This window comes from Columba livia, chromosome 25, assembly GCF_036013475.1.
Source record: "Columba livia isolate bColLiv1 breed racing homer chromosome 25, bColLiv1.pat.W.v2, whole genome shotgun sequence".
In the NCBI taxonomy this organism is placed as follows: domain Eukaryota; kingdom Metazoa; phylum Chordata; class Aves; order Columbiformes; family Columbidae; genus Columba; species Columba livia.
The window spans coordinates 1,752,189-1,774,752 of record NC_088626.1 but is presented as its reverse complement, the minus strand read 5'-3'; the positions used below and the strand labels follow the sequence as shown (position 1 = coordinate 1,774,752).

The following is a 22,564-nucleotide window of genomic DNA, read 5'->3' as shown; positions in this document are numbered from 1 at the left end:
GCAGACCCCACACAGCCCCCCAAAGAAGGGCAGGGGACATCCCACAGACCCCTCCCCAAAAGGAGAAGGCACCCCAGGGACCCCATAGGGGTACAGGGCACCCCAGGGGGGACAGGGCAACCCACGGACCCCATAGGGGTACAGGGCACCCCAGGGGGGACAGGGCACCCCAGGGACCCCATAGGGGTACAGGGCACCCCAGGGGGGACAGGGCACCCCAGGGACCCCATAGGGGTACAGGGCATCCCAGGGGGGACAGGGCAACCCACGGACCCCATAGGGGTACAGGGCACCCCAGGGGGGACAGGGCACCCCAGGGACCCCATAGGGGTACAGGGCACCCCAGGGGGGACAGGGCACCCCGTGGGGGGACAGGGCACCCCAGGGACCCCATAGGGGTACAGGGCACCCCAGGGGGGACAGGGCAACCCACGGACCCCATAGGGGTACAGGGCATCCCAGGGGGGACAGGGCACCCCGTGGGGGGACAGGGCACCCCAGGGACCCCATAGGGGTACAGGGCACCCCAAAGACCCCCTGGCCACCCCTCAGGGACACAGGGCACTACACCCCCACTTCACACCCCCCCCAAACTTCACCCCACACCCGGGCTGGGCAAAAGTCCGCAGGGGTCAGCAAATAAACGGGGATAAAAGCTGCAATCACCACGGGGAGGGGGGGGTGGTCAATGATTAACCTGGGGACACGGTGACACCGCTGCGTGTGTCCCCCCCATCCAGGACCCCCCGGGAAAGAGCGACAAGAGGGACGAGCTGCCAGCAACACTTTTATTGAAGTCAACCCAAAACTATAGGTACAGCAGAAAAAGTAATAAATGCAAATATTGCTAACCTTTCCCCATTAAAAGGAGGGGAGAGGTGTGGGGGGGGCGCTCCCACTGTACCCCAAATCATACCGGTGCTCACGCAGGTGAAATATGGGTGATTTTGGGGGTGCTCTTGCTCTGCAGCCCCCAAATAGCTTCAGGCTCCATAGGCTCAAATATGGCAAAAGAACAGCCGGAATACCAACTCAAACAGGAGGTTTTGGCCCCGGGATCTCGAGCGGCCCCTCCACCAGCATGAAATAAGATGTAATAATAATAATGATGATGAGAAAGGGTTCTTGAAAAGCCAGTGGATGCTGAAGGAGGCGCCGAGCAGCCAAACCGGAGCCGGGTTTGAGAAACCGGAGCTCGAAAAGCAAAGGAAGGAGTTTGAAACTGGGAGCAAGAGATTGGGGGAAGAAACATCGGAAATCTTTGGATTTCGGGGGAAATAATACCCGAAATCTTTGGATTTTGGAGGGAAATAATACCCGAAATCTTTGGATTTTGGAGGGAAATAATACCCGAAATCTTTGGATTTGGGGGGGCAAAAAAATAGCATAAATCTTTGGATTTGGGGGAAAGTAATACCAGAAATCTTTGGATTTTGGGGGGAAATAATAGCATAAATCTTTGGATTTTTTGGAGGGGAAATAGCATAAATCTTTGGATTTTGGGGGGAAATAATACCAGAAATCTTTGGATTTTGGGGGGAAGAAATAGCATAAATCTTTAGATTTTAGGGGGGAAAAATAGCATAAATCTTTGGATTTTGGGGGGAAATAATAGCAGAAATCTTTGGATTTTGGGGGGAAATAATAGCAGAAATCTTTGGATTTTGGGGGGGAAATAATACCCAAAATAATTGGATTTTGGGTGGGGAAAATAGCCAAAATATTTGAATTTGGGGGCGAAATAATACCCAAAATATCTGGATTTTGGGTGGGGAAAATACCCAAAATATTTGGATTTGGGGGGAAAAAAAAATAGTATAAATCTTTGGATTTGGGGGGGAAATAATACCACAAATATTTGGATTTTAGGGGAAAAAAATAGCATAAATCTTTGGATTTTGGGGGGGGGAAATAGCATAAATCTTTGGATTTGGGGGAAAAAGATACGATAAATCTTTGGATTTGTGGAGAAATAGAAGAAACCTCGGATTTTGGGGAAACCCAACGGAAATGTTTGGATTTGCAGGGATGAGCTGCGCCACTTTTAGGGCTTATTTGCTCCGATCCCTTTGCTGGGAGGATTGGAAACCAGTGCAGGGTTTTGCTCCGGGTTTATTCCCATTGAGCCAAACCCCGGTGGCTCCGGGTACCACCCGAGCATCCTCCTCAACCCAACCGTGAACCCAAGCGCAGAAATAAATTAGACATACAAACCCCCCCCTACATGTAAGGGAATCCAACCCTGAGCTCCCGGGGGTGCGGAACCCCCAAAATCGCGCTGTTCCCCCTTCCCGTTGCCAGCGGGGCGGCTATAGGAAGAAGAGCCTGTCGCGGAGCTGAGCGCCGGGCTCGTGGTGCAGGACCTGGCCGGCCAGGAACGCCAGCTTGTGCGCGTATTTGCAGGGCGCTGGGACGCGCACGGTGCCCGGCCAGTTCCAGTACAGGTGACACAGCTTGAAAGTCAACCTGGGGACAACAAGAAGGGACGTTAGTGCTCTGTGACACCCCCACGTCGCAGGTCCGGGGAGGATCCTCCTCCCTACAGCGGCGCTGATCCCCAAACCTCCTCCCACGGGTGTTTTTTCACCCCTGATTTCACCATTTCACCATTTTCCTTCCCCCCAATTCCACCATTTCCCCATTTCCTTCCCCCAATTCCACCATTTCCCCATTTCCTTCCCCCAATTCCACCATTTCCCCATTTCCTTCCCCCCAATTCCACCATTTCCCCATTTCCTTCCCCCCAATTCCACCATTTCCCCATTTCCTTCCCCCCAATTTCACCATTTCCCCTATTTTCTTTCCCCCAATTCCACCATTTCCCCTATTTTCTTTCCCCCAATTACACCATTTCCCCATTTCTTTCCCCTCATTTTCACCATTTTCCCACTTTCTTCCCCCCAATTCCACCATTTCCCCACTTCCTTCCCCCCCATTTCATCATTTCCCCCTTTTCTTCCCCCCAATTCCACCATTTCCCCATTTCCTTCCCCCCAATTCCACCATTTCCCCATTTCCTTCCCCCCAATTCCACCATTTCCCCATTTCCTTCCCCCCAATTCCACCATTTCCCCATTTCCTTCCCCCCCGATTTCCCCATTTCCTTCCCCCGACTCCCCCCATGCTCTGGGTGCCATCACCTTAATTACCCAAGTCCCAATTAAGCCGCGTTTGCACCGCAGCACCTCCACGAGCTCACCCAGGCCACCCTTGCCATTAATTCCCATTCCCACCCTTTAAATCACCCCCCTTATCACCCTCCCAACTAATTATTTCCCCCTAGAAACGAGGCAAAACGGGTGCAACCCATGGCACCCGCCCACTTAACCCAAAGAGCATCCTCAACCCAGCACCTCCCACCCTCCCTATGAACCCGTGGGGGGTATTTTAGGGACCCCCCCGTTTTTCGGGGTGCTGTGCTCACCTCTGCAGGTGCTCAGCGCTGAGCTGGGCCGTGTTGAGCACGCAGACGTAGCGCGTGGGGACGCTGCAGCCCTGGCGCGACCGGTGGGCGAGCAGAAAGAAATCCTGCCTGCGACACAACACAAGGCGCTCCGTGGCACACCAGCACCCTTCCCACTCACGGGGGTTCTGTTGCACACCAGGGCTTCTTGTTGCACACCAGGGCTTGGTTTTGCTCACCAGGATGGTTTTGCTCACCAGGGTGGTTTTGCTCACCAGGGTGGTTTTGCACACCAGGGTGGTTTTGCACACCAACCAGGGTGGTTTTGCACACCAACCAGGGTGGTTTTGCACACCAGGGTGGTTTTGCACACCAGGATGGTTTTGCACACCAGGATGGTTTTGCTCACCAGGATGGTTTTGCACACCAGGGTGGTTTTGCACACCAGGGTGGTTTTGCTCACCAGGGTGGTTTTGCACACCAGGGTGGTTTTGCTCACCAGGGTGGTTTTACACACCAGGATGGTTTTGCACACCAGGATGATTGGTTTTGCACACCAGGATGATTGGTTTTGCACACCAACCAGGATGGTTTTGCACACCAGGATGGTTGGTTTTGCACACCAGGATGGTTTTGCACACCAGGGTGGTTTTGCACACCAGGATGATTGGTTTTGCTCACCAGGATGGTTTTGCACACCAGGATGATTGGTTTTGCTCACCAGGATGGTTTTGCACACCAACCAGGGTGGTTTTGCACACCAGGATGGTTGGTTTTGCACACCAGGATGGTTGGTTTTACACACCAACCAGGATGGTTTTGCACACCAGGATGGTTGGTTTTGCACACCAGGATGGTTTTGCACACCAGGGTGGTTTTGCACACCAGGATGGTTTTGCACACCAGGATGATTGGTTTTGCACACCAGGATGGTTTTGCACACCAACCAGGGTGGTTTTGCACACCAACCAGGGTGGTTTTGCACACCAGGGCTTGGTTGTGCACACCAGGGCTTGGTTGTGCACACCAGGGTGGTTGGTTTTGCACACCAGGGTGGTTGGTTTTGCACACCAGGGCTTGGTTTTGCTCACCAGGATGGTTTTGCACACCAACCAGGATGTTTTTGCTCACCAGGATGGTTGGTTTTGCACACCAGGATGGTTGGTTTTGCACACCAGGATGGTTGGTTTTGCACACCAACCAGGGTGGTTTTGCTCACCAGGATGGTTTTGCTCACCAACCAGGATGGTTTTGCTCACCAACCAGGATGGTTTTGCACACCAGGATGGTTGGTTTTGCTCACCAGGATGGTTTTGCTCACCAGGATGGTTTTGCTCACCAGGATGGTTTTGCACACCAACCAGGGTGGTTTTGCACACCAGGGCGGTTGGTTTTGCACACCAGGGCTTGGTTTTGCACACCAGGGCTTGGTTTTGCGCACCAGGATGGTTGGTTTTGCACACCAGGATGGTTGGTTTTGCACACCAGGATGGTTTTGCACACCAACCAGGATGGTTTTGCACACCAGGATGGTTTTGCACGCCAACCAGGGTGGTTTTGCACACCAACCAGGGTGGTTTTGCACACCAGGTCATTGCTTTTTTCCCCACAAAGTTTGTTTTGCACACATGGGGTTTTTTTGCACACAAGGGGGTTTATGCACATAAACGGGGTTTGTGCACACAAAGGGGTTTTTTTGCACATAAGGGGGGTTTTTGCACACAAGGGGTTTTATTGCCCACAAGGGGTTTTATAGCCCACAATGCGGGTTTTTGCACATAAAGGGGTTTTATTGCTCACAAGGGTTTTTTTGCACATAAAGGATTTTTTGCACACGAGGGGGTTTATTGCCCATAAAGTGTTTTTGTGCACATAAAGGGCTTTTTGCACATAAAGGGGTTTTGTGCACATAAAGGGATTTTTGCACACAAGTGGGTTTTGTGTACACAAGGGGTTTTATTGCCCACAAGGGGGTTTTTGCACATAAAGGGGTTTATTGCCCACAAGGGCTTTTTGCACATATAGGGGTTTTGTGCACATAAAGTGGTTTTTTGCACACAACTGGGGTTTTTGCACACAAGGGGTTATTTTGCACACAAGGGGTTATTTTGCACATAAAGGGGTTTTTTTGCACACAAGGGGGTTTATTGCTCACAAGGGGGTTTTTGCACATAACGGGGGTTTTTGCACACAAGGGATTTTATTGCCCACAAGGGGCTTTTTGCACATAAGGAGGTTTTATTGCCCACAAGGGGTTTTATTGCCTACAAGGGGTTTTTTGCACACAAACAAGGGATTTTTTGCACATAAAGGGTTTTTTTTTTTGCACATAAAGGGGCTTTATTGCCCACAATGGTTTTTATTGCACACAAGGGGTTTATTTGCTTTGCACACATGGGTGGCTTTTTTCCCACAAGGGCTTTTATTGCACACCAGGGTTTTGGGGGTTTTTGCACACCAGGGTTTTGGGGGTTTTTGCACACCAGGGTTTTGGGGGTTTTTGCACACCAGGGGTTTGGGGGTTTTTGCACACCAGGGGTTTGGGGGTTTTTGCACACCAGGATTTTGGGGGTTTTTGCACACCAGGGGTTTGGGGGTTTTTGCACACCAGGATTTTGGGGGTTTTTGCACACCAGGGGTTTGGGGGTTTTTGCACACCAGGATTTTGGGGGTTTTTGCACACCAGGATTTTGGGGGTTTTTGCACACCATTTTCTGGTGGTTTTGCACACCAGTTTTGGGTTTTTTTTTTTTTTGCACACCAATTTTTGGAGGGCTTTTTGCACACCATTTTTTGGCTTATTTTGCACACCCATTGTCTTTCCCTACGCACCCTCCCCCTCCCACCCCCCCCCAAAATCCACGTGGCCACTCACCACTGTGAGCTGGTGACCGTGTGGTCGATGACGGTGCCGGGCGGGGGCGCCGTGAAGGGCTCGGACGCGCCGGTGTAGAAGTTGGTGCTGACCTGCTTCTGTACCACCAGCACCACCATGCGCGGCTGGTAGCTCTCGAAGGTCTCGAAGCATCGCTGCATCTGCGGGATCTCGTACTTGAGCACAGTGTCGAGCTGGCTGTCGGACACGCCGTCCCGGTACACCACCAGCTTCTTGGGCAAGCAGTGGTTCATCTGTGCGAGGAAATATGGGAAAAAATCAGTGTTTTTTACCCCACATGCTCATGAGCGGCCGGTGGATGGAGACACATGTCCTGGTGCCCACCAAGCCCCCAACTCAAGGAGATTAAAGGTTGTGAATTCAAACGCGTTTCAAAACAAGTTGTAAAGCGTTTGGCGGGGCAGAGGCGGCGTTGGCGCTAATCCCATTGGTAACCAAACTCCCAGTTTGCACAAAAATTCACCCTTCCCACCCGTGATGGGAAAACACCCACGAGGGGGTCGTGGCCACTGTCCCGGCACACGTGGCTTTTCTCACGCTGGGGACAAGAGGCCGGGGTTTGGTAATTCGGCACTGATACGGGCAGGGGTGTAACGCGGCTTTTCCTCCAGCACAAACTAATCCCCCGAGCCGGTTTGCACGTTCAACAGATAAGGGTGAAACGTCCCCGGTGTGCGTGGCCGCGGGCGCCACATCCAGTCCAAAGGGTGCCGAGGGCGTTTGCTCGCCTGCACGTACCCCGGGCGGGGAATTTGGGGTGTTTTCCCCTCGCTTTGGGGGGTTTTGGATAGGGCTGGGGGTCACCTCGTAGAAGTGCTGGAGGGCATCGGCCAGGCAGAGGCGCAGGTTGTCGGCGATCTCCTGGTGCGGCATCTGGAACACCACCCGCGAATACCACTTGGTGAGGATGCTGGGGATGGAAAAGGGGGGACAAAATTCAGGTGAAAACCTCCCCATCTCACCAAAGTCCACCCAGATGTCGTGCAAACGCAAAACTGACCCTGGCAACACCCGAAATAAACGTAGGGTGGCACCAGCATCACCAGTTTCCAAGCAAAGAGGTGGAAAACCATCCCCCAATTTTTGGGGAGTACATACGGGTTCATGCTGGCCACGAAGCCGATGACGGAGCGCAGCCCTTTGTTGTGGGCGTGGTAGACGTCCATGCCGATGACCATCAGCTGTTTCTGAGCAGGGGGAGAAAATAAGAGGCAGGTGGGAGTTTGGGATAAGCCAGACCCAGTTTCCTCCCGCTGCGAGGGATGTTGAGCGACAAAAAAGAGGAGACACCAGCCCCAATCCTTGTTCATCTACAGCCTCAGTGGGAAGCCTGTGATTGCAAGAGTTTACACACCAGAGCGTGCAAACTCATTGCACGCGTGTGCCAAGTGGTTGTTGTTCATGTTTCCCTCCTTACCAGGGGGATATCGACCCCCCAGAGCTCGCCGCCCAGCTTGCAGTTGATCTGCAGCAGCACTTTCTGCACCACGTTCCTCATCTTCCCCACCGGCCCCATGAGGGTCTGGGCGTTGATGACCTATAGCAGTGGGGAAAAATAGAGGCAAAAATGATGTTGGAGATGCTCACGGCTTCCCCGCGCTGGTGGTCTCTTCCCATTGAGCCCACCTGGGAGGGCACCGGGGACAGGATGCTGCAAAGCTTCTTGATGGCCGCGTACAGATCGTCGCGGTTGCCGGAGATGATGCACAGGAGCAGCTGCACCTTGTCCTGCGGAGAAACGTGGCACGGCGAGGGTGACGCGCCACAGCACCCAAAAACCCTCCCAACCCTCCCTCCCTCTCGGACACGTGGTGCCGGTTTGAGTGAAAATGGGTTAATTTTCTTCACACAGTTAGAAACCTTTCCACACTCATTATTTGGACTTAGTCTGAGAGCAACAGATAACAGCCCAGCACAGGGTTAATGTGTTTAATTGCTCCGGTCTGAGAGCCGCGGACACGCTGAGCTCTGCCCGCAGGTGTGAGGCAGCAAGGAAAGGGATGGACGGGTGGACTGACACCCAGACTGAGCAATAAGAGAGTTCCATCCCATTACCATTACCATTACATTTCGTTCGTCCTTTTGCCATTTTGCAGAGGCCTCTGAGCCTTTCTGCCTTTTTCCCTCTTTTCTCTCTCTGGGATCAGCTTTGGGACCAGGTGCCGTTTTCCTGGGACCGGCTGCTCAGCATGTTTGTGAGGAATTGCCTTGAGTATCTTTAATTTCTATTTTATATATATATTTACTAGTAGCATATTAGTATTTTATTTCATTAAACTGTGTTTAACTCAACCCTTCCCTTGTGAGTCTCTCCCCTATTTGGGGAAGGAGTGAGTGAGTGGCTGCATTGCCCGCTCGGGTTAAACCACGATGCGCGCAAAGCGAGCCCCAAACCCCCCACTCCTCACCTCGCTCCCCAAAATGCCCCGGATGGTCTTGGTGTAGGTCTCGATGCGGTCGTCCTTCAGCTCCAGAATGGCGGGCGGGCCCACGTGCATGCCCATGGAGCCGCAGGAGCGCTCCATGGTGGCCGTCAGCTCCCTGGACACGTCCTGCAGCCGCTTGGGGTAAACCAGCACCCAGTAGTTCATGGAGATCTGGGAGGGGATGATGAGGGAGAGGGAGAGGGGATGATGAGGGAGAGGGAGAGGGGATGATGAGGGAGAGGGGATGGTGAGGGAGAGGGGATGGTGAGGGAGAGGGGATGGTGAGGGAGAGGGGATGGTGAGGGAGAGGGGATGGTGAGGGAGAGGGGATGGTGAGGGAGAGGGGATGGTGAGGGAGAGGGGATGGTGAGGGAGAGGGGATGGTGAGGGAGAGGGGATGGTGAGGGAGAGGGGATGGTGAGGGAGAGGGGATGGTGAGGGAGAGGGGATGGTGAGGGAGAGGGGATGGTGAGGGAGAGGGGATGGTGAGGGAGAGGGGATGGTGAGGGAGAGGGGATGGTGAGGGAGAGGGGATGATGAGGGAGAGGGGATGATGAGGGAGAGGGGATGATGACGGAGAGGGAGAGGGGATGATGAGGGAGAGGGAGAGGGGATGATGAGGGAGAGGGGATGATGAGGGAGAGGGGATGATGAGGGAGAGGGGATGATGAGGGAGAGGGGATGATGAGGGAGAGGGGATGATGAGGGAGAGGGAGAGGGGATGGTGAGGGAGAGGGAGAGGGGATGGTGAGGGAGAGGGAGAGGGGATGATGATGGAGAGGGAGAGGGGATGATGATGGAGAGGGAGAGGGGATGATGATGGAGAGGGAGAGGGGATGATGATGGAGAGGGAGAGGGGATGATGATGGAGAGGGAGAGGGGATGATGATGGAGAGGGAGAGGGGATGATGATGGAGAGGGAGAGGGAGAAGGGATGATGATGGAGAGGGAGAGGGAGAGGGGATGATGAGGGAGAGGGGATGATGATTGATGGAGAGGGGATGATGATTGATGGAGAGGGGATGATGATTGATGGAGAGGGGATGATGATTGATGGAGAGGGAGAGGAAGAGGGGATGATGCAGAGGGAGACCAGGACAGCCCTGGACTCGGGGCCCAACCACACGGTTGCCAGCTGGGGGAAGTTCAGGAGAGGCAAAGCAGCCTGAGAGAAATGTAAAAGGTGCATGAAAATATCCGACTGCTGCGCTCTGAGAGCCTTGAGCCTCTCCAAGAGGAGGACACGGCCACGTACCTCTAACGCCCTTCGGAAAAACAGCGTGAAGCCAATATAAACAAGGGAAGGGTTTTAGCTCCAGCAAGCTCAGCCGGGATGCCAGCACTAAGAAAACCCAGCCCGGTTTTCAAACAAGGGGATATTGTTGCGAGGGCCGAGCCGGGGGGGCTCACCGCCGAGATCGGGGCTTCTTGCGTGATCTCCTTGTTCCAGCTCAGCTCCTCGTTGGGGATGAACGAGCTGTACCGCAGGTTGATCCTCTCCATGGGTAGGACACGCCCCTGCGTCTAAACGGGGCAGAAACCACCGGTGCAGCCAGTGCCTCTGTTTTGGGGGGGATATATCAGAGTCTGCCCGCCCGCAGCCCTTACCCAGTGGATGTTGGGGTCCAGGCGGAGCCCCCAGCGCATCAGCTCCCCCGAGGCGTCCGCGTTGTCCGTGATCCTGCGCAGGAGGTTGATGAGACTGGCGTAGTGCTGGCTGGGGCTCTGCAGCATCTCCCGCGTCACGTCCTGCAGCGGGCAGGCATGGGATGAGGATTGGGGAACCCCACAAGGTGTGATCTGGGGGCTCCGAGCTCCCCCAAGCTGCTGCTCAGCTCTCGGGGGAGCAGGGGCCACCAAATGTGCTCTGACCTTCAACATTCGGCTGTTCTTCATCTCGGGGATGCCGGTCATGAAGGTGAGCTCCGGCACCAGCAGGACCATGTCCAGCTGACGCTGCGGGGAGGGGAACAGGCACTGTCAGCCCCCCAGGGGGGCTGCAAGCCCCGAACCCCCAAACTATGGGCAGGACAGGGGCTGGAAGAGCCAAGAAAAGACCCTGGGTCTCAATCTCCCCTCCCCAGGTCCCCGTGTCTTGCTCACCCTCCCAGCTGGCGTCTGCTTTTCCCTGGGCCTGTGGATGAGCAGCGGTTGGTCCAGCTCCTTGATGGTGATCCCGTAGGCTTTGCTGGAAAATAAAAACATCCAGGAGATGGCATCAGGTGAGATATTCCTGCCCCTCGGGCATCAAAGACACTCATCCCAAAGGATGCGCCGGCAGGTCCCTACCGGTAGTAGTCCACAAACGTGACCTCCTCGCCGCTTGCCAGGGTGAATCTGTCCCTCGGGGTCTTGTTCCAGTCGATGTCATCCACGTGGTAGGTGCGGTTGTTGTAGCGGGTGATGACCACGCTGCCCACCAGCTGCTTGGTGCACTCATCCTGGAAGCTGTTGGGGTCTTGCTTGTAGATGCTGTGCCTGCAACGAGGAGGAGACGCTTGTGGTGATGCTCCCAGCCCGTGCTGCCCCAAAACCAAAACATCTTTTGGCAAACAGCACTGGTGACCGTGGCTGCTGATTCTCCCCCTTCTCTTACATGACATTCAGGACGGAATCACTGCGGACGACTTTGTGGATGGAGTTGACCAAGAGGAAGAGGCCGCCGTCTTTCTTGCGGATGCTGACGGAGTATCCCGGCCAAATCTGCAGCCTGTACCCGGAGGAGAAGGTGCCCAACGGCGCCGGGGTTGGAACTGGAGCTGCCAGAGGAGCCGGCCAGCCGTCCTTCCCGCCAAGGAGCGCTCAGAACCCACGGGGATTTATTTCCCAGCTGGCTGCCAGATTCCAGCTAATAACCCCCGAATCGCGCCACAGAAAACAGGCGCCCTGAGGTCAGGCTAACCGGAGGCGGCCAAGAGAGCCGACCTGGCAAAGACTCCTGAATTTCCAGCCTCGCGCTGCTGCCAGGGGTGACGGGGACGTCCCCATCTCACTCTCACACGCTTGGGAAGCGCCAGGAGGAAAAGGTGTCAGCACCCACCTGTAATGCTGAACTATGGTGGCCTGGGTGGGTTCAAAGAAATTTCTCCCAACAAGCTTCAGATCTAAGATTCTCATCACCCTAGAAAAAAGAGAAATAAAAGCAGGATGGACTCTGGCTCAGAGGGAGGAGGAGGAGGAGGGTGTTTTCCTTAGAGTTTGAGTAGAGTCTCTGCTGCCTCTCACCTCCGGAAAACCACGTTGTAAAAGGGGATGCAGAGATCCGAGCTGGGCTCAAGGACCTTGGTCATCTGGATGGTGATGGCCACCTCCTCGCCGTCACTTCTCCTCTGTGTCTTCAGTCTGACGGTCTGCAGGGCGAGACGGGGCATTAGTGATGCTCTCACATCTGGGGGGGACTTCCCTACGCCCCCAAATTGGCTAAAACAACCTCACCAAGGGGTGGGTCATGTTGTCCCTCACCTGGGGGAGCAGGATGGGCAGGAAGAGGATGGAGCCATCGAAGGCAGTGACGTCCCCGGTCACCTCCCGGTGCTCCTTCAGCATAGCGAAGCGCATGCTCCTGCACTCCACCTCGGGGCTGCCGGAGATGGGGACACATCATCTGCCACCGCTGGCAAACCCTCAGTCCTCCAGCCCACCTCTGCCCCCGGCTTGAGACCCCAAAAACCCCCCGAGGGGGAAAAGCTGGAGTTGATTTGCTTTGCTGCCCTGCAGCGGCTCTGCCCACGGCGCCATGGCTGCAACGGCCACTCCATCTAGCGGCTACCGGGACAGAGGGAGGGATGTGAAGGGAGGAGAGATGGAGCAGGGGACACCCACCCTTCGAGGGGACCCCGGCCCCCCATCCCCAGGCCAGTACCTGAAGGTGACGTGGTACTGATAGACGGCTTCGTTCTGGCAGTGGATTTTAACCGAGTTCAGCCCCACGGATACAGTGGTTCCCTTCGCCACCGGCTTCGTCCCCGGTGTGCTAGGACAGACAGAGTGGCCAGTCGTGACCCCAGCCAGCATTCAGACCCCAAAATGCCGGGTGGGGGCTCACAAATGCTTCACTCACGGTTTGCTGGCAGGCTGGGGGTGCGCTGCGGTGGACGTGGGCGGCCAGGAGGGCCGGGATCCTGGTGGGCGCAGCACGGGTGTGGTGGCGATGCTGGGCTTCCCACGGGACGGCACGGCCGCGTCTCTGCCGGGGGGCACGGGCAGCGCGTCCCCTCTGCCCCGCCACAGGATCCTGTGTCCCCGGTGCGGGTAGAGGTGAGTCCCAGCACGCTGGGGACACGCCGGCAGCATCCTGGCTGCAGACCCCCGGTGACAGCGCTCCCCACCAGCCTTGGTGCAGACCCCTCCCTGGCTCACGCCCCACATGCAGTGGGTGTTCCCAAATTTCCACCCTCAACCTTCCCTGGTGCAACTTGAGGCCGTTTCCTCTGCTCCTGGCGCTTGTTCCTGGGGAGCAGAGCCCGACCCCCCTGGCTCCAAGCTCCTTTCAGGCAGTTCAGAGATCAGAAGGTCTCCCCTCAGCTCCTGTTCTCCAGCTGAACCCCCCAGGTCCCTCAGCCGCTCCATCACACTTGTGCTCCAGCCCCTCACCAGCTCCGTTCTCTTCCCTCAACTCACTCAGCACCTCAAGGTCTCTCTTGTCCTGAGGGGCCCAGAACTGCCCCCAAGATTCGAGGTTTGGCCTCCCCAGTGCCCAACACAGGGACAGTCACTGCCCTGGGCCTGCTGGCCACACCAGCAGCAAGTAAACCAACAGAAGGACTCGGGAGTGGGGATACGGGCCATAGGGACACAGGGATATGGGGACACAGGGATATAGGGATACGGGGCCATAGGGACACAGGGATATGGGGTCATGGGGACACTGGGACTCACCGCCCACGTGTGGGAAGTGCCACCAACCCCTCCTCATCCTCCATGGCCAGGCTGGGCCGTGCCAGAGCCTCCTCCACACCTGTGGCACAGAGAAAGGGGACAACGAGCAGTGAGGGGGGACCGGCCGGGCCTCCCCGACCCCCCCAACCCGGGGCACAAGCACCCACCCATGGGCCAGTCCCCCGCCTCCAGCGGCGGGCAGGGCCGCTCGCCCAGCCCCAGCTCGCACAGCATGGCGGAGAGCGGCGGCTGGGGGTGGGCCAGGCGCTGAGCGCGGCCCGGGAGCCCCCGCAGCCTGGCCGGGGGAGCGGGGCCCGCGGCGGGGCCGGGCAGGCGGAAGGGCCGCGGGGGATCCATGGGCGCCGCGTCGAGGAACCGGCGGGAGCGCCGGGCACGCCGCCGCACGCCGCACTGCGCAGGCGCGGACACGCCCACACACCCCCGGACCACGCCCCTTTGGTGGGCGGGAGAGTCGGGCATGCCGCCGTGCGCTGCACTGCGCAGGCTCGGACACGCCCTCACACGGGAGACCACGCCCCTTAGGTGGGCGGGAGAGCCGGGCGCTCAGCCGCACGCCGCACTGCACAGGCGCGGACACGCCCACACATTCCCGGACCACGCCCCTTAGGTGGGCGGGGCAATGGCCACGCCCCTCGGCTAGGGGCTTCAGCACCGCGGACAGAGGCGGAGGGGAATGGGGAGGGGGCGTGAGGAGGGGAATGGGGTGGAAGACGGGGGGATGGGGAGAAAAGGGGTGGAAAATGGGGGGAATGGTGGGAAAATGGAATGGAGCAGTAGTGGCGGTAGAGATGGGATGAAATAAAGGATAAAATGGCATGGGGCGGGGGGATAAGATTGGACAGGAGGGGCATAAGATGGGATGGAATGGGGGGTAAAATGGGGTGAAGGGTAAGATGGGATGGGGCAGAGGGGGCCATAGCAGAAGGCCAGGTTCAGCCCCAGTCTACACAGGTAATTGGTGCTTCCCTACCTTGCAGGGGACACATGGGGAGGATTTGGTTCCACAATGGTGGGTGGCCAGGTGATGCTGACCCCCCCAGCAAGACACACAGACTCTTGCCCCCATGGTGGGGATGTGGCAGTGGCCCCTCTTTCGCCTCGAACACTGCAGTGGTGCCCAGGGCCAGCACTGGTCCCTGACGGGGTCCCACCCCCCTGCCAGCAGGTAAGTGGCCAAGGACATGGCCCAATGTGCCAGCATGGAGCTGGTGGCAACCGGCCGGGCAAATAGCACAGGGTGGAGGCTGATGGTGGCACCGTGGAGGAGAGCAGGGACACAGAATGAGACAGAGCAGCCCCCACAGGGGGAAAAACAGCTTTTATTCTCCATTTCTCCCCCCAAGCATGTGTCTTGCTCGCCAGCGTGTGTGTGGCTGCTGGAGAGCCAGAGGGGACACCACGTTCTCCCAAACCTGTGAGATGGAGGCAGCAACAGACCCCGTCTGTTTTGTACGGGGTGGGGAGGGGGACAGAGCTGGAGCCCCCAGCCCCGCTGCTGCTCCATTAGAGCTCCCTGGCATCCGCAGAAAACACCTCTGTGTGCCCAACGCAATGCTGGGGGGCTGAGGACAGAGCCAGGGTCCCTGAGCTGTGCAGGGACTGTCCCCACGGGCTGTGGGGCTCACGCCCCCCAGGGCTATCGGTGCCGGTGCTCCAGCAGAGCCTCAAAGTCCGGGGAACACACCAGCTTGTGCTTCACGTGGCCCAGGACGATCATCTCGCCTGTCCGGTTGTCCCCGATGCCGACAGACACCAGCTCCTGTTCCAGAGGGGGGAGACACCCGTGCGTACCGCATTCCCATGGGAAATCCTTTAACCACGGGGGGAGAAAAACCGAGGTCCCTGCCTGCTTTGGGGGGGCATGTCCTGGAGCAGTTGTCCCCAGGGTGGGGGTAGCAGGGGGACACAAGAGCAGGATCCTTCCCCTGCTGCCACCCCCATCCCCAAAGCGACAGCACAACCCTGCTCCCCCCACTGGTCCCACGGACGCCCCCCAGGGGCTATCTCAGGGATCAGGTCCCCAGCACCCCCCCCTACCTGCAGGAAGGAGCAGGGGGTCCCCATGGTCACGTCCAGGGTCACTTTTCCCAGCACCAGCTGCACTTTTCCCGACTTGCGGACGAGCAGTTTCCCCACCTGCCCCTCGGGGAGGTCGGCCAGGGTGCAGGTGTTCTCCGCCTGCCTTGCCTCCTGCGAGCGACACGGTGGGACGTGGCGGGGACATCGCCATGGGACATCACCCCACTGTCCCACATCCACCCCCCGGAGCCCCTACCTGGCTTTTCTCCTGCTTCACCACCACCACCTGCCCTTCCTCATTCTGCAGCTCCGTCTTGATGGGTTTGGTGTCGTGGGTGGGGGGCTGGCCGGGCAGCGTGTCGGGCAGCTGCAGGAACAGCAGCTCCTCCTCGGGCGACAGGCTCAGCCGCTGCAACAGCTCGGCCACCGAGACGTCCCGGGGAAAACCGGGGGGGCCCTTAATTTGCACTGGCTCGGGCTGGGGGTCCTCGTCACACGGCTCTTCTTTCACTGGGGAGAGGCGGCCGGTGGGCACGGGGAAAGGGGAACCCCCCAGCCCCATTTTGCTGGGTTTACCCCCCACCCCAGGGCACCTTTCACCGCTGGGGGGTCCAACTCCATCTTCTCCTCCTTGGGCAGCCAGGACTTGGTGTCATCCTGCTCTGTCACCTCCTCCTTGAAGAGCCATCCGGAGTGGGCCAGCGGCAGCTGCACCGGCTTGTTGCGGATGTCGTTCTTCAGCCCTGGGTCATCGAGGAACTGCAGGGACAGGAGAGGGGACGCTCAGCACCGCCCCGGTGCCACCAAAGCCCCCTCGTCCCGATCCCACTCACATCGTCCTTCTGCAGCATCCGCAGGATCTGCTTCGTCTCCTCGTCCGTCTCCCTCTTCTCCTTCTTGATGTTGATGATGTGGGAAGGGCCGAAGTCCGCCATGTCCACCGTCTTGTCCCAGGAGCCTGCTGGGAGTGGGGAGCAGCCCTGGGGTGAGCGGGACACCCCTGAAACCCCCCAGGGAAAGGGGATCAGCTCCCGTTACCTTTTTTCTTCATCATTTCAGCAGGACCCTGCTCGAAGATGGAGTGGGACTGGATAACCTCGGGCCGGCCCCGGCCCCGGCCGTGCCCATCACGCTGCCGGTCCCTGTCCCGTTCCTTCTTCTCCTTCTTGACCGACACATCCTCTTTGGGCCTGGGGAGCGGGGAGGTGGTTTGTCACCCCCTCCCCTGTCCCCTGCAGCAGCAGGTTCTCCCTCTCAGGGCATATTTTGCCCACCAAGACCCCGCTGTGCAGGTACCCGCTGGCAAAACCGCCTCCGCACCACGGGGAGACGCTTACGAGGCCACTTACTCTTCCTTGATCTTCCTGCTAATTATGTTGGGGGTGAAGGTTTTCTGCAAACGAGAGCGGAGGGACAAGTTGCTGCACGAGCAGAGATAAAACAACAGAAACCAAACCGGCCGCGGGGCTGGAGGAGGCAGACAGGGAGCACCCCAAAATCCCCCCCGGCTGCTGCTCCTCACACCCCATCTGTGCCAGAGGGCCCGAAGCAATGGGGCAGGACGCTGGGTCACCCCCAAAGGGTTGGTTTGGGGGATTCCACCTCCACGTACTCACCTTCTTCACGCCCCCCAGGGTGAGGTCCCGGGAGCGGATGGAGGGCAGGCGCCCCGGGGTGAGGGGGGGGCCGGCCGGGCGCCTCCCCAGCACCCCCCGTGCCCCGGGGAGCGCCGGGCGCAGGCTGCCCGGGGAGCCGCTGTCCCCCGAGCCCCCCTCCGCCATGCTCGGGCTGGCCCTGCTTGGGGGGGGACACAGTCAGGGACACCCGGTGCAGCCGCCCCCCTGCGCCCCCAAACAGAACCCACCCACACCCGCCTCCCCAAGGGGCTCCCTCCATCCCCAAGGGGCTCCCCCCATGCACTCCCGTCCCCAAGGGGCTCCCCCCGTGCATCCCCACGGACCCACCCGCATCCCCCTTCCCCGGGTGCTCGCCCCTCCACAGACCCCCAAAGAAGGCCCTATCGCACCGCCCTCCCCAGGGGGCTCAGCCCCCCACTCACCTCCCCCCCCCCCCCCCCCCCAAAACCCCGCACCGCACCCCGTCGCGCCCAGCTCCCACCACGTCCGCCACGCCGCCCCTCACCCTGCCCGGGCAATCACCGGCTCGCCGACCCAACGCGCATGCGTGCTGTGGGACACGCCCTTCCCGGAAAGACGCTGTTGTCGCCATCTTGATTAAGGGCGCGCCCTGGCCCGCCAATGAGTCGCCATCTTTGTGCTTGGCACTGCCCGGAGCCATGCGGAAGGTGGAGGCGCCATCTTTGTGGCGGGCAGTGCCCGGTTCTTGGGAATGCGTGGGGGGACACTGGGGGCGAGAGGGTCACTCATCGCTTCGTTTGAGCCCCCCCGGCTGCCTGGGTTACAGACACCCCCCCAGAGTCTCCTGCAGCCCGCAGGGAGCCAACCAGGCCACAGCGCCACGGTGGGTGCACGCGTGGGCACCCAACACACTCTGCGATCCGGGGGACAATTAGGGTTTTTTTTGGGTGCTCGCCTCCCACCCTCAAAAAAACCCTTGCTCTCCAAAAGTGTGTCACCAGAAGCAAAACAACACCGGCTTTGCCCCCACGTTTCCCACCGGAGTCCCGCGTGGGTGTCCAGCATCCCGCCCCCAGCAACCACTGCACCCCAATTTGGGGGTTCGAGCACCCACGAGCTGCACCCCCCAGCCGCCCACCCGCCTCGCAGGCAGGAGCCGCGCTGCCTGCATCACCTGACGCCGCACAGAACCCATCACCCGATTGGCAGAATAAGGCTTTCCCCCCCCCTCCTCCCCTGGCTGCTCAGATATATATATTTTTCCCTTTTTTTTTTCCTTTTCCTCATTTTTTTCCCCTCCTCTGGAGGGTGTTTTCGCTATTCCCGAGCTGGCTGGGAGGATCCCGGTCGCAGCAGCCGCAGGCACCGGCATCACCGGGTACCGCGATCCCACCGGCATCCTCTGTCCCCCCCGGGGCCGCCTGCCCTGCCGGTCCCTGCCCTGCCGCCCCCCCCCCGCCACGGCCAGGTAAGAACCCCACGGACATCGTGTTACCTTCGCGGGGGGAGCACCGGCTCAGCGCGGCTTGGGGACGCGGTGACACGGGGTGTCACGATGCGCCTGCAAAGCCCCCGATGCAGGATGAACCCCCCCAAAAAAAGACCGCCTCCGCCGGGCGCGGGGACGCTGTCCCCAAATTGGTGACCTTCTGCGCTGCCCGAGGGTGACGGGGGATGACACCGAGATGAAGGGGGTTTGGTGGCTATGGGGGGGGCTGCGCGGCTCGCCGCAGGGCTGCGGGGGCAAGCGCTGCGCTGCGCCTGCACCCCCCGCTCTGCGCACACGGGGGGTGCGCGCCCACGGGTGGGTGTCCCTGTGGGTGCCGAGCAGTGTCCCCCGCGCCCCTCACGCAAAGCCCCCAGCCCGCAGAGCGGCTCCCCACGGCGCAAGGGGGCGAGCGCAGCCCCGGCCGCGGGGGAAACTGAGGCACGGAGCGGCGGCGGGCCAGGGCGAAGGCGGATCCAGCTTTTCGGGTGCCAACCGCCCGTGTGCAACCCTCCCCTCTCCCAGCACTCCCTCCGCTCCCCTTGTTTTTCTTTCCCCACCCGGTATTGAGCAAACCCCGAAACACCCGCTGGCAACCGGCCGGGGCCCCGCGGCACCTCGGGGGCCCCCGCGCAGCAGCTTTTCCCCGGCCGGGCTTGTTCGCTGCCGGCTCCCCGCTGCCTGCTCCTGCCCGTCTCTGCCTATTCCTGGCTACTGGCTGCTTTTCCACCCCGGTGCCATCTGCTCCTGCCGCGGGGGCTCGGGCGCGGGCGGCCGCCCGCTTGGCAGCTGCCTCTGTGGGCAGCGGGCACCCCCGCTACGCTCAGCACCCCCAAAACACCCACACGGCACCCCGAAAACCAAGCTCAGCATCCTCGAAAACCACCCTCAAAGACCCCCCGGTCCTGCCACCCTTTGCCCGCAGGAGATCAGCCCCTCCGGCCATGGAGCTGCTTTCGACCCCGAAAAATATCGAGATCAACAACATCACCTGCGATTCGTTCCGCATCTCTTGGGCCATGGAGAAAGGGGACCTGGAGAGGGTCACCCACTACTTCATCGACCTCAACAAGAAGGAGAACAAGAACTCCAACAAGTTCAAGCACCGGGTGAGCCGGGGAGGGGGGAGATGTGGGACCCCCCTTCCCAGGGAGAGGAGAAGGGGTTTTGGGGGGAAAACGGGATTACAGCCATTCCAATGCTGATTTGAGGCCAAATTCCCCCATGGGATGTGGCTGTGGAGGGGACCGGGATGCGGACAGGGGTGTCACCAACCCCCCAAGCCCCCGTGGGGAAGCGAAGCTGCAAACCGCTCCCACTCCCCCTCCCTTTGGATGCGAGTCACTAATTCAGGACGTTTTTAGCAGCGCGGTTGCCAGGGTGATGCTATTTAATGTTTAACAGTTTTTTTTTCCTTTCCTCCTCCCCAATAATAAGGGGGGGGTGGGATTTTTTATGCTTTTACCCGTGTATCTCCCGGCTTCAGCATCTGCCGTTGCCACAGAAACGGCTCTGCACTGCGGTGCTGCTCGGTGGCCTATTGACACCGCGAGATGCCACCGTGAGCGGGGGTCCCTGAGACCCCCTGGGAGGGGACCCTGTGCCCCCCGTCCCAGTAACAGCTTTGCTGGGAGCTATTTGGGGCTGGGAGTGATGGGGCAGTGGGGGGGTCAGCACGTGGCTTTGGGGGTGTTTCGGTGCCAGGCAAACACCGGCAGAAGCACCAACATGTGTATTTTGCAACGTATGGTACCCGGCAGCATCCCCCGGGGAGGGATGCAGCAGGTGGCGGGGGGAATGCCACCCTGCCTGACCCTCACCCCTTGTCACACAGGATGTCCCCACCAAACTGGTGGCCAAGGCGGTGCCGCTGCCCATGACGGTGCGGGGCCACTGGTTCCTGAGCCCCCGCACCGAGTACAGCGTGGCGGTGCAAACAGCCGTCAAGCAAAGTGACGGCGAGTACCTGGTGTCCGGCTGGAGCGAGACGGTGGAGTTTTGTACCGGGGGTGAGCACGGCAGCGGGGAGGGGGCGGCCGAACTGGTGCTACTGGGACGGGGAACCGGGAGAACCGGGGGCGATGGCGGGAGCTTGCACAAGCCGGGCGGGTTGGAGCGGCAGCTGATGAGTGGGAGGTGGGAGGTGTGGGGAGGGATGGGCCGACAGGGGGTGGCGGGGAGGGATGGATACGCCCTGATGTCCTTGTCCTTGTCCCCAGATTATGCCAAGGAGCACCTGGCCCAGCTGCAGGAGAAAGCCGAGCTCATTGCCGGCCGCATGTTGCGTTTCTCCGTCTTCTACCGCAACCAGCACAAGGAATATTTCCAGCACGTCAGGTACCCCCGTCCCCAATCTCCCACCCCTCAATCCTTACCGGGACCGCATCCCCTGACCCTGTGTGTGTGTGTGTGTGTGTGTGTGTCCTTCCTCCTCCTCCCGGCCCCCGCGCACGCAGGATGCACTGCGGGAACGTGATGAAGCCGTCGCTGAAGGACAACAGCGGCAGCCACGGCTCGCCCACCAGCGGGATGCTCCACGGCATCTTCTTCAGCTGCAACACCGAGTTCAACACCGGGCAGCCCCCCCAGGACTCGCCCTACGGCCGCTACCGGTTCCAAATCCCGGCTCAGCGCCTCTTCAACCCCAACACCAACCTCTACTTCGCGGACTTCTACTGCATGTACACCGCTTACCACTACGTGGTCCTGGTCCTGGCGCCCAAGGGTTCCTCGGGGGATCTATTCTGCCGGGAGCGTTTGCCCCAGCTGGACATTTCTTCCAACAAGTTCCTGACGTGCTGCGTGGAGGAGGGCGAGCTGGTGTATCGCCATGCCCAGGACAGCATCCTGGAGGTCATATACACCGAGCCGGTGGACCTCAGCCTGGGGGTGCTGGGGGAGATCAGCGGGCACCAGCTGATGAGCCTCTCCACCGCCAACGCCAAAAAGGACCCCAGCTGCAAGACGTGCAACATCAGCGTGGGGCGCTAAGGGGAGCGGGGGGCGCGGGCAGGGCCGGGCGGGGGGACGGGTTTCCCCCGTGGACGATGCTGGGTTGAGGACCTGGATGGGTGCGGGGGGACCTGGCCGGTGTAAATAGCGGCGTTGAGGAGCCGGTGGGATGCTCGCCTGGCGCGGAGGCAGAGCCGGTACCGCTCTGCGCCTGGAGGGAGGAAGCCTTCATCTCCTGGACTGGTTGACCAGCATCATCCTCGCTGGCCTGAGCCCCTGCAGGACCCTCTTCCTCCCCAATGTCCCCTGCATCCCCCCAGTCCCCTGCACCAGGGTTTGCATCCCCTCCCCACAGCACAGCTCCTGGGGAGCCCCGGCCCTGCCAAGCTCTCCAAACACCTCCAGGGCTTCATGGGGAGGCTGGAGCCCCCCCGGTTTGGAACTACTCCCTTGGATGCTCATGAAGGGCTCCCCCCGCTTTGGGGCTGCAGCCGCAGTGCCCGTGTCCGCAGTGGTGTGGGGGACAGCGTGGTGTCCCCCCCGTGTCGTGCAGCGCTGTGCTGTGTTTGCTCTGCTCTCGCCATCGCTGTGCTGTCCGAACCCCCGGCCCCGCAGCCCGGGGGCGGCCGGAGGAGCCGGGGTTTGGGGGGGGCTACCCCTCCGTCACCCCCTCAGCATGAGCCGTCGGCAGCATGGGCCCCCCCGGCTCCCCGTCTCTGTGTACCCCATGCACGCTGTAACGGTAGAACAACCCCGAGCATCCCTGTGCTGTGCTGCCGGTGTTATCAATAAACTCTGTGCGGTCGCCGCTGGCCGTGTCACCATCCTCTGTCCCCCGCTGGGACCCGGAGAAGTGGCTCCAGACCCCAATCTAGCTCAGGTAAA

At 59.6% G+C, this 22,564-nt stretch overlaps 3 protein-coding genes across 7 annotated transcripts; 1 reads left to right on the top strand and 2 right to left on the bottom strand.

The window, feature by feature from the left end:
- Window positions 1-774: 774 nt before the first annotated feature.
- Window positions 775-14,083, bottom strand: PIWIL2 (piwi like RNA-mediated gene silencing 2). Its single transcript, XM_065041215.1, has 21 exons — window positions 13,771-14,083; window positions 13,604-13,682; window positions 12,786-12,959; window positions 12,588-12,698; window positions 12,188-12,305; window positions 11,951-12,075; window positions 11,766-11,846; window positions 11,322-11,435; window positions 11,015-11,203; window positions 10,829-10,913; window positions 10,598-10,681; window positions 10,334-10,474; window positions 10,136-10,249; window positions 8,708-8,896; window positions 7,926-8,027; window positions 7,717-7,836; window positions 7,398-7,486; window positions 7,104-7,209; window positions 6,279-6,532; window positions 3,425-3,532; window positions 775-2,466 (listed from the first exon to the last, which is right to left on the bottom strand). The coding sequence occupies exons 1-21, from the start codon at window positions 14,081-14,083 to the stop codon at window positions 2,310-2,312; spliced, it is 2,853 nt and encodes a 950-aa protein (XP_064897287.1). The 3' UTR covers window positions 775-2,309.
- Window positions 14,084-14,906: 823 nt separating this feature from the next.
- On the bottom strand, window positions 14,907-19,624 carry POLR3D (RNA polymerase III subunit D). 5 transcript variants are annotated; one of them, XM_065040913.1, is made up of 10 exons: window positions 18,737-19,624; window positions 17,741-18,007; window positions 17,260-17,437; window positions 16,993-17,036; window positions 16,682-16,833; window positions 16,477-16,604; window positions 16,237-16,402; window positions 15,900-16,153; window positions 15,662-15,814; window positions 14,907-15,434 (listed from the first exon to the last, which is right to left on the bottom strand). In XM_065040913.1, the coding sequence occupies exons 3-10, from the start codon at window positions 17,422-17,424 to the stop codon at window positions 15,261-15,263; spliced, it is 1,236 nt and encodes a 411-aa protein (XP_064896985.1). In that variant the 5' UTR covers window positions 17,425-17,437; window positions 17,741-18,007; window positions 18,737-19,624; the 3' UTR covers window positions 14,907-15,260. The 5 variants fall into 5 exon arrangements, with proteins under 5 accessions (XP_064896985.1, XP_064896984.1, XP_064896986.1 ...); XM_065040912.1 differs by having other exon boundaries at window positions 17,786-18,007; XM_065040914.1 differs by lacking the exons at window positions 17,741-18,007; window positions 18,737-19,624 and having other exon boundaries at window positions 14,907-15,383.
- On the top strand, window positions 18,537-22,487 carry PHYHIP (phytanoyl-CoA 2-hydroxylase interacting protein). The gene is made up of 5 exons (XM_065040917.1): window positions 18,537-18,709; window positions 19,653-19,836; window positions 20,562-20,736; window positions 20,947-21,064; window positions 21,184-22,487. The coding sequence occupies exons 2-5, from the start codon at window positions 19,672-19,674 to the stop codon at window positions 21,716-21,718; spliced, it is 993 nt and encodes a 330-aa protein (XP_064896989.1). The 5' UTR covers window positions 18,537-18,709; window positions 19,653-19,671; the 3' UTR covers window positions 21,719-22,487.
- Window positions 22,488-22,564: the final 77 nt, after the last annotated feature.

Bases quoted from the DNA above. Each gene is read 5' to 3' on its own strand.
- PIWIL2 (XM_065041215.1), bottom strand. From the start codon at position 14,083: ATGCCCGACTCTCCCGCCCACCAAAGGGGCGTGGTCCGGGGGTGTGTG. The intron at 12,306-12,587 runs GTACTGGCCTGG...CATCTCCGGCAG, and splicing joins CAGTACCACGTCACCTTCAG to CCCCGAGGTGGAGTGCAGGA. The intron at 10,475-10,597 runs GTCAGAGCACAT...TGCCCGCTGCAG, and splicing joins AGAACAGCCGAATGTTGAAG to GACGTGACGCGGGAGATGCT.
- PHYHIP (XM_065040917.1), top strand. From the start codon at position 19,672: ATGGAGCTGCTTTCGACCCCGAAAAATATCGAGATCAACAACATCACC. The intron at 19,837-20,561 runs GTGAGCCGGGGA...CTTGTCACACAG, and splicing joins CCAACAAGTTCAAGCACCGG to GATGTCCCCACCAAACTGGT. The intron at 20,737-20,946 runs GTGAGCACGGCA...CCTTGTCCCCAG, and splicing joins GGTGGAGTTTTGTACCGGGG to ATTATGCCAAGGAGCACCTG.
- POLR3D (XM_065040913.1), bottom strand. From the start codon at position 17,424: ATGGCGGAGGGGGGCTCGGGGGACAGCGGCTCCCCGGGCAGCCTGCGC. The intron at 16,154-16,236 runs GTGCCCTGGGGT...GCCTCTCCCCAG, and splicing joins GGACCCCCCAGCGGTGAAAG to TGAAAGAAGAGCCGTGTGAC. The intron at 15,815-15,899 runs GTAGGGGCTCCG...TGTCGCTCGCAG, and splicing joins TGAAGCAGGAGAAAAGCCAG to GAGGCAAGGCAGGCGGAGAA.